The following is a 9,918-nucleotide window of genomic DNA, read 5'->3' as shown; positions in this document are numbered from 1 at the left end:
ATTAATTATAAATTATTTTTTGATAACTGGTTTTGTTCACCAAATTTGCAAGTCGTACTCGCTCAAAGAGGGATATTTTGCGCGGCCACGGTCAGAGGTAATCGACTACCAAATATCAACTTCCCAACAGATAAGGAGTTGAAAAAAAAGGGCGAGGATTTTTTGTTTCAAAAAAAACAATAATAAACGGGGTTGAGTTAAATTCAGTGAAGTGGCACGACAATCGTGCTGTGACCTTATTGAGCACTTTTGTAGGTGCACATCCTCTTATCGATTGCGAAAGATATGATAGAAAAAAAAGGATAAAATAATGATAAAATGTCCAAACATTGTTAAAGTTTATAATAAATCAATGGGAGGTGTAGATCTTATGGATTCTTTACTTTCATTATATAGAATTCATACCAAATCAAGAAAATGGTACCATCGAATTTTATTTCATGTATTCGACATGTTACTTATAAATTCTTGGTTGCTATACAAACGGGATTATAATAGTATATCAATAGCAGGCAAGGATCTATTAAGTTTGTACAATTTCAAAATTTCGGTGGCGGAAGTCCTTTGCAAATATGGCAAATGCACTTCAAACAATATTCCAAAACGAAAATCAGTTCAAACTGGTTATCGGGAAAAATGTAAAAAAGGACCAGCCCAATCTTTACCAAATGAAGAGGTTAGGAAAGACCTCACAGCTCACTGGCCCAAATATAATGATAAAAAGAGTAGATGTAAAATTCCAGGTTGCATATTTATTACAAAAGTATCTTGCAAAAAATGTAGTGTATATTTATGCTTTACGCCCACAAATAATTGTTTTATAGATTTTCATGAAAATTAAAATGTTCAAACATTTAATATTTGTTGTATTTATATAAAATTATATATATATTTATAGTTTAGAGTATAATAAAAATTATTGTGAAAAAATTGAAATTGGTATCCTTAATTGCATAATGTGTATTTTAATCCACATACCGTTCATCTTCTAAGAAATTTAGAATTTTTTTAAAAAAAGTGAGCCATGAGATTATCAATAGTATCGAGAGAAATAAAAAATCTAGTTTGCCAAAAAAAAATTATTCTAACATAGTACATGCAATACAGGGTTAAACATAATAAACCCTTCTATCCTCTGGGCCAGTTGAACGTGTTTTTAGCGCAGCGAAATTTGTGTTAAGCACAAGCTCTTTCGTTTATCTGGCCAAATTAAAAAAATTATTTATGCTAAAAATATAAATAAAATTAATACAAAATGAACGAACTTTTATAACATATTATTTTTTGTATAGTTATAATTAGTGATCTGCATCGGGCCTAATTTTTCAAGCCCGGCCCGAACCTGAAATTTTTTTTGAGAAAATTTACCGGCCCGGCTTGAACTAAATATTTTTATTTTACATAAAAAGTTCAATATAAAATTGATAAATTTAAATATATTTTAAAAAATTTCCAAGGCCCGACCCTACCCGGCCATAATTTTATTTAAAAATAATAGGCCCGATCCAGCCCGAATCCGATTTTTTTAAAAAAATTAGCTTCTGGCCGGGCTCGTGCCTAGTACGGGCCGGGGGCCTACTTTTGCAGATCTCTAGTTATAATAATAATATAATGGTAAAGAGGGGAAAAAGTCTATTTTTTTAAAATATTTATTATTTAGAATGGTGGTTGTATTTATTCTTTTTCGCGAAGGTTTGGGATTTAAAATATTTTTTAAAAAAATTTAATAAATTTATTTACATAGAAAAATGGCTTCAGCCACACTATAAAAAGAAATTTTTTTTTTCAAAGATTCCGAATAAAACGTTTGGGTTTTAAAATCCTTAATTCCATATCCCAATATAACAACATTATATATAATTTTTTCAATTTATTTTACTTTCAATAGATATCGCGATATTCCAAGCTAAAATTGCCACAAATAATAAATAATTCATTGATTTTGAAAAAATAATTTTCTTTTAATGATATATTTATAAATCTATCTATACTTCAATATGGAATAAAAAAATTTAATATATTATATTAGCTAAAGGTAAGTAAGAAAAAAAATTAAAATAAAATAAAATTCTTTATTTAAAAAAAGGAAGATTTTTAAAATATTTTTTGTTGACCATACCCACTTTTATATTAAATTAGCTTTAAAATGAGATAAATTATGTTCATATTTGCTTTTAAAACAATATAATATATATAATATCTAAATATATTATTTATATAATATAATTATATATATACATTTTGTTCGAGACGGACATTAAATAAATAATATTTATCTAAGGAATAATATTTTTGCTGATTTATTAAATAATAAAGATATATTTAGCCCGGAAAAGAAAATTTTTTCAGACTGAAGCCATTTTTTGTTTGTAAGGGAAAATATGAGAAGGAAAAATATGAGAAAGGAAAACCTTGGAAATCAAATGGCGAAAAAGTATGGAAGTTAACAATAGGTTTGGAGGCGCAATTGGGATGACGCCGAAATGTCAGTGGGAAAAATTTCATGCAAAGCTAGCTCTTCTCTTTCTAGGGATGTGTTTCTGGTTCGAAATGAGAGTTAAAACTGTAATGATTTACACGATATGAGTTTGCATAATTAAAGAGGTTGGAGGCGAAACAGGAAGGAATGAAGCTAAGGATTATTAATTGAGAAAATGAAGGATGAAGGCAAAGTAAATAAGTAGTGTACAATGAGAAATAAGGAAAAGGGTAGAATAATTTCGCTTATTCTGAAGATAACGATTATTCTAAATTATTTCCTATATTTTGCAAGAAAAAAAATCATAAAAAAGGATTTTACTTATATCATTTTATTTATTTTTTCAGGGATCTCAGAGGTATCATTTGCACGGCCCTGCCTGGCCCAGATTTTCAAAAAATATATTACATTTATTCTTATTTTTATACCTAATAATAGGGATTTAAAATATTAGGTTCCAAAATAAACTACTCGGTCCTAGGTTTCTAATATTTTGCTTACATAATATATCTATGATAAATTCAATCAGTTATACCACTATTGAAAAATATAAGAAGCTCTTAATTAAAATACATAGTTTTATAGCCTTATTTTATATTAGATGTGAAGTTTATATAAGAGGGATATGTTTTGGCATCTTTAATCATTTTTCAGCAGTTATGGTATCTAAATCCTATGTTATCTTGTTTAACACGTGGTCACAGACCTGAAAAATAGGAGCTAACGTGTGTCATATGGATATGGCGATATTTTTTCTCAAGGGTACCAACAAACCTTGTAATGCATATTTTAAATATAAGGGTGGAACTACATATTATCAAATTGAAGTATTAGTATTAAGTATAGTAGGCGAAGGAGGATACAGAGCAAGAAGCTATCCTGACAAATACACTTATAACAATTAAATTTATAAACCTATTAAATTATTGTTGAATTTTAGTATATAAAAGTGGTACATTAGTTTCCCTTTAGTCTACTTAACTCATAGGCTGAAAAACTGGTTTAAAAACCGATAATCCTTATACAACGAATTGCGATATGTTTAATTTTAATTATTCGAGCCAAAATTACATAAGAATTTGAGGCCAAGTAGAAGTATTTGAGATCTCACTATAAAAGAAGAATTTACCTCCCCCCTCTGCAGGTGTTCGTTATATAGTCGTGTTTTGGGCTCAAGATTATCTTAAATGTACGTCTATCTAGAGTAGCCCGTTTGATGAATTCCCAAGAAAGGCCTATCTCTGCTATGATTTAGGTATCCTGCCAAACCAACTATTTATGTACGTTAGGAACCTATAAAGGATGTCTCCTCTCAGATTATATAATGAATGATGATAGATTAGGCTGTTAGGGGCTGGCCTAAGGATATGACTCACTAACTCGCTTTTCCTATATTCTATTAACCTATATAATGGAAGGGGTGCTAATCTAGTCCATAAGATACTATTGGATGTATTAAAAGGAAAGAAGGTTTTGATGATATACCTTAGGCATTTGTTGATAAATATCGTTATTTCTCAATGCCATAATGCAGTAGGAGAGTACTAAAATTTTAAAAAATCGAGTCTTTAACGAGAGAGATATTAATTTGAAAGTCGTGCCTTTATAAAAGATCGATATTTGATTCTTACCTTGTTTAATTTTACTACTAAATCCTGTTTAGTTATTCCTTTTCTGTCAAAAATAATTCCCAGATATTTCAAGAATTCGACTTCCTCATTATCCTCCTCGTTTATTCTTAGGTTAACATGGGGTAACGTGGTGGTTGAGGTCATCACCTTTGTTTTTTCAGCATTCATTTTCAATTCCGAAATCCTGGATTTCATGATTATATTGTTCACTAAGATTGACGTTCTGGTATTATTCCCCCGTTGAACAAAGGTCATCTGCAAACACTGGTATATTTATATCATCCATTACCAACTGTTCTGAACACAAGACTTTAACCTTCTTTTTATAATATGGTTTATAATGTAATTGTAAAGTAGCGGAGATAAGACACATCTCTGTTTCAACCCAATTTTAGTAGAAATTTCTGGGTATTTCTGAAGCATATATAATCTGCATCGAGTAGTTATCGTATATACTAATTATAAATTTCAAAAGATGGGCAGGCGTCCCTAACTCCTAATACCTTCTACAAACTTGAATGAATAAGAGAATCAAGAAGCTTTCCTAAAGTCTAATGCTTCAATAAATAATTAGCTTTTCCGTATCGCTTTTAATGACGATATGTTTTCGAGTGCATTATGACCTTTCCTGAACTATACTAGTGAGCTCACATAGTCTTGTTCAACCATTGGCTTTAGTCTCTTTAAAATGATATGTGTGAATAACTATAAATCACTGGATTAAAAGAGGCCCTCTTCAGTCTTTAATATATTTGATATTATTTGTATTTGGGAAGTTAATTAGGATGACAGTAATTCTATCTATTGGGCATGGCCCTTCTCTCCCTTTTGTCATAATAGGGAAAAAAATCTCCGCTTACAACGATGGGTTATTCTCTAGGAATTCACTATGTATGGCATCCAGACCACAAGTCTTATGGTTTTATAATTTTTTCATTATACTTAATTATATCACCTTTAATAGGGGACAGTAGTCTATCAGTATTTACGCCCTGTGTAGAGCGTTAAAGTGTGAAGAGGAGGGGGTTTCAATGCTTGATAGTTATCGGTTGAGAAAGCCAAAATATAAAAGTTGGTGGTAGTTCATAGCGTAGAGGAGGTTGATAGCGTAGAGGAGGTTGATAAGAGAGTGGAGGGGAGCGATAAGAGTAAAATAGCGTATACTCAGTTTGTTTGTATCAAAGAAGGTTATCTTATCCCATTACAATTTTTTCCATTAAATTAAATTGATAAACAATAAAATAGGTTCTATCAATTTCCAGAAAACCACCTTTCAAAGTCATAAAAGTGATTATTCCGATTGAATAAGAGTTAAGTTTTTTAACTGCACAGATTAGTTTTTAATATATAAACACTATGTTCTTTTAAATTTATTTTATTTTTTTAACATTTGATATAGAAAGAATGGAAGAAAGAAAGAAATGGGCTATAATTAATCATGAATCTAGGACAAAATACATATTGCTTTTTATTTAAAGGCACCTGGAAAGGGGTGTAACATTTAATAATAAAAAAAACTTGATAGAAATCACGACGAAAACCCTTCAGCTTTATACTGCGAAACCGAACACATTTGTCAAACTTTCAGCCAGACAACGCCAATATCTCCACTTAGCTTTATATTTTCCGTAATACCTTACCTTTTATATTTATTCTTTTCGAGATCAACTGGAAATCTCGGAATAAAATAATTCGCGGGAACTTTCAAGAATGTGGGTTCTTTTCCAACCATGTCTTAAACGTTTACATAACGTTCTCTTTAGACTTTAAAATCAGGTGAACACTCCCAATTCTGCCCCGTAATTTTTATGAAGTCCCATATTCACCGAATTGTCGTTTGGTTCATCTAACAGGAATGGCGTTCCGCAATAAAGCCCGCAAGCTTTTGTGCAAGTTTTCACATAGAGATAAACATAATATTAAATAGAATTAGAATGAATTTATACAAGTATATCAATAAAAATTAAAGGATGACAGGGTATGATAAATAGGTATCATATTGCAATTAAGTATCTTGATTAATTCCTTATGTTGTAAACAATTATGAATATATACTACTAGACAGAGGCGTCACTAACATTTACAATCTCAGGGAAGCTCAACTAAAAAGAATTATGGGGGGGGGGGCTATGCACATACTCCCTATTTGGCGTACCATCGCTTCGCTCTTGCCCTTGAAATTTGCAAATTCTAAACAATTATTCTTTATTTCATATTTTGTCATTTATTATGCATACAAATAATTAAAGTAAATCAATACTAGACATTTATAATATTTTTTAATAAAAAATATTTATCCATTTATTACAATAATAAATACTTTCTATTCTTCTTTATTATGGTCCCACAGTCGTGGGGTTTGCTTTGATAAGTTTCTTCCATCTTGATCGAGTAATGGCCATGTTATCTTCTTAGTCATCATAACTTTATCTATTTGACCTTTCCACGTAACACGAGGTCATCCTCTTCCTCTCTTCCCCGGCACCTCAATGTCCAATACTTTTCGATTTACATCATTCCTCCCTTCTTAGTATATGATCATACCACCTTAACCGATTTTCGTTTATCAAGTCCGCCATAGGTTGAATACCCATTTTTGCTCTGAGACAGTCATTCGTCATATGGTCGAATTTAGTATATCCCAAGCTCTACCGTATCATTCTCATCTCCATGGCTAGAGTTTAATGCCCATGTTTCACTTCCATAGAGTAACACCGGTCTTACGATGGATTTGTAAGCTTTGCTTTTCAACCATATTGGCATCTTCTTGTCTCACATTACACCGGATATACTTCGCCATTTAAGCCATACTTTTTGGATCCGTGCATTGACTTATTTTGCGCAACCTCCCTCTTGATGTAGCATCGAGCCTAGGTAAATAAACCTGTCTACTTTTGGATACTTTAATTTATCATCCAGCGATGGGGTGCCTGTAACGTTCATCTCCATGTATACCGTTTTTCGATTATTGACCTTTAAACCATATCTAGCTAAGCGTTTTGAACACTTTTCGACTTCTTCGAATACTTTCTCCTTTGTCTCTTCGCATAGTACTATATCATCGGCATATAGCATACACCAGATGGCTTTTAAATCCTTGATTTAATCCAATTTCAACCCGAAAAGGTTTAGAGTCTCCAACTGTCGTTCTAACGCAAGAAGTTAAGGCTTCATAGATATTTTTCATAAGCCGTAAATATGCGTCAGGGATATTTTGTTTTCTCAAGCACCACCATATTAAATTGCGAGGGACCGTGTCATAAGCTTTCTCCAAGTCAATCAAGAACATATGTATGTTTCTTTTCTTTTCTCCATATTTATCCATCATTTGTCTTAGTGCGAAGATCGGATCGATCGTGGATTTGCTAGCCACAAATCCGAATTGGTTAGCCGATATTTCCACCTCGTTCTTCAGCCTTGTTACTAAGATCCTTTCCATAAGTTTCAAGGAGTGGCAAGTTAGCTTGATACCTCTGTAATTACCACATTCCTCCAGAGGGTCTCCTTTGCCTTTGAATAAGGGTACAATCGTGCTTGCTCTCCATTATTTAGGAATTCGTTCTTCTCCCAATATCTTGTTAAAGAGGTTCGTCATGGTTGTGACTCCTTCTTCTCAGCATCCGACCCATGCTTCCATAGGAATTCCATCTAAGCCATTAAATTTTCTTTTTGCATCTTGTTCATTTGCGTCCTAACTTCATCCTCCTGAAAGGGTTCGACCATACTTATGTTTGGCTCCATATCGGGAAGGAAATCTTTGCGAATAGCAATATTCATAAGTTCCTTGAAATATCCTTTCCACCTTTCCATCACCTCCTTCGGCTTGAATAAGGTTTGACCCTCCTCGTTTTTGACTATTTTAAGGACTCAGACATCGCGACTTTTCTTCTCCCTTATCTTGGCCAATTTATACATAAGCCTGTCGCCCCCTTTATGATCCAGTTTGTTTGCCATCTTGGTGTACGCAGCATTCTTCGCAATTGCAACGGCCTTCTTCGCGGCTCTCTTTGCCTCCCTATATTCATGATAATCTTCCGACTTTTTAGATTTATGCCACCGTCTATATAGAATTTTCTTTCTTTCGATGAAATCACTAACTTATTGATCCCACCACCATAGTTCCCAATTCAAAGCTTTGCCTCTTTTGGTCTGTCTTAGAATCTGAGTCGCCGTTTCCTTTATGTCCGCAGTTAGCGTCTCCCAATTGTCATCTACGTTTCGTTCTAACTTCCTGGCACCCAAGAGTGTGGAGGCTTTCTGATGGTATTTATCGTTCGTCGGCATGTCCTTTAGCATTTCATACCTAATCCGAGGTTCATAAACCTTTCTTCTTTCCGGAAACACTTTTCTTTCAAGATCCATGACAAGTGGACGATGTTGCCTGGCGATTTCTTTTCCCGGTATTACTTTGCAATCTTTGATCCTCCATAAATCCTTTCGCCGTATAAGCAGATAGTAAATTTGACTAAAATGCTTTCCACTTCTATAAGTCACTATATGATCTTCAGGCTTTTGAAAATAAGTGTTAACGATCGCCATGTCATATGCTTGGGATACTCGGAGAAGTTTTTCCCCTTCCTTGTTCTTCAGACCATGCCCATAGCCCATGATTTCGTTCATACCCGAGACGATCTTTTCCTATGTGGGCGTTGAAGTCCGCCCCAATAATTAGCTTTTCTTCCTGTCGTATTCCTTGTATCTCTTTTTCCAATGAATCGAAGAATATATCTTTCTCTGATTCCATGCACCCAATTTGAGGAGCATACGCGCACATAACGGTTAGGAGGCCTCCTTGATCTGCAATCTTGACCCACATTAACCTGTCTGAACATCGTTTGACTTCCACCACCTTGTCCTTGAACGATTCGCTTAGAACGATACCGACCCCGTTTCTACGATTTAGTGACCCACTGTAGAATAACTTGTATCCCTCTCCTAACTCCCGAGCTTTAGTTCCATTCCACCTCGTCTCTTGTAAGCAGGCGATGTGTATCTTTCTTCTTTTTAGCATTTGTGCGACCTCGATGCTCTTTCCCGTCAACGTACCCACATTCCAACATGTTATTCGCATTCTATCCACAACTAAATTCCTTAACCGCCTTCGTTGTGAGTCAGGCGGTAACCCTGGTGTATTATTCGCATTGCACGGGCGGGAGATGCAGTGCGCGTCGTTTGTGGAGGACGCCCTAGCTTTCTTTTGTAGTTTTATTTGAAAATATCATCATTTTGGAGTTGGTTTTTACAGCCGGTTTCCGACCTACGCCAACCCTCCACATTTTGCACACGGACTTGGGACCGTCGTAGGTAGTGTTAATATTAAATACTTTCTATTGCGGATAGAAAAAATATTTGTCTAAAGAGTTATAAGTGATAAAAAAAAGTTTAGCCTCAATTGATAATGGTTTTTAAAAACCACACAAAGCAATATTTATCTTATAAACCTACATTAACAAAAGATCATTAAACTAATTTAACGCTGTGTTGCCATTTTAGACAATGTTTTATAGAATTAACTAATAAGGAAAAATTTGTAGGCCTAGTCAAATTAATAATTCTTGATAAACGACTAATCCAAATTATAAAACTATATGTTGGTTAGACCTATATGACATTATGGAAGCTAGATAAGTAATCGAGAAAATTATTAAAAAAATTATCTTCTATTTTTATGATAAATGACTAAACGATCTGACCATTATTCCTTATTCTAAATTATGCTGAAATGCTCTCAGCAGCATGAGTAATAATCTTAAATTAAATAGTCACACAAAATAGAAGCTGGTTATGCAATTATAGCCATGACATTCA

At 33.4% G+C, this 9,918-nt stretch overlaps 1 protein-coding gene across 1 annotated transcript; it reads right to left on the bottom strand.

The window, feature by feature from the left end:
- Nucleotides 1-5,882: 5,882 nt before the first annotated feature.
- LOC135928558 (uncharacterized) lies at nucleotides 5,883-7,920 on the bottom strand. The gene is made up of 4 exons (XM_065465013.1): nucleotides 7,836-7,920; nucleotides 7,253-7,620; nucleotides 6,957-7,206; nucleotides 5,883-5,992 (listed from the first exon to the last, which is right to left on the bottom strand). The coding sequence occupies exons 1-4, from the start codon at nucleotides 7,918-7,920 to the stop codon at nucleotides 5,883-5,885; spliced, it is 813 nt and encodes a 270-aa protein (XP_065321085.1).
- Nucleotides 7,921-9,918: the final 1,998 nt, after the last annotated feature.

The sequence above is a fragment of the Gordionus sp. m RMFG-2023 genome, chromosome 4 (assembly GCF_954871325.1).
Source record: "Gordionus sp. m RMFG-2023 chromosome 4, tfGorSpeb1-WG-v2, whole genome shotgun sequence".
Lineage (NCBI taxonomy): Eukaryota > Metazoa > Nematomorpha > Gordioida > Chordodea > Parachordodidae > Gordionus > Gordionus sp. m RMFG-2023.
Note: the sequence above shows the minus strand (reverse complement) of the source record. Positions and strands in the feature narration are given on the sequence as shown.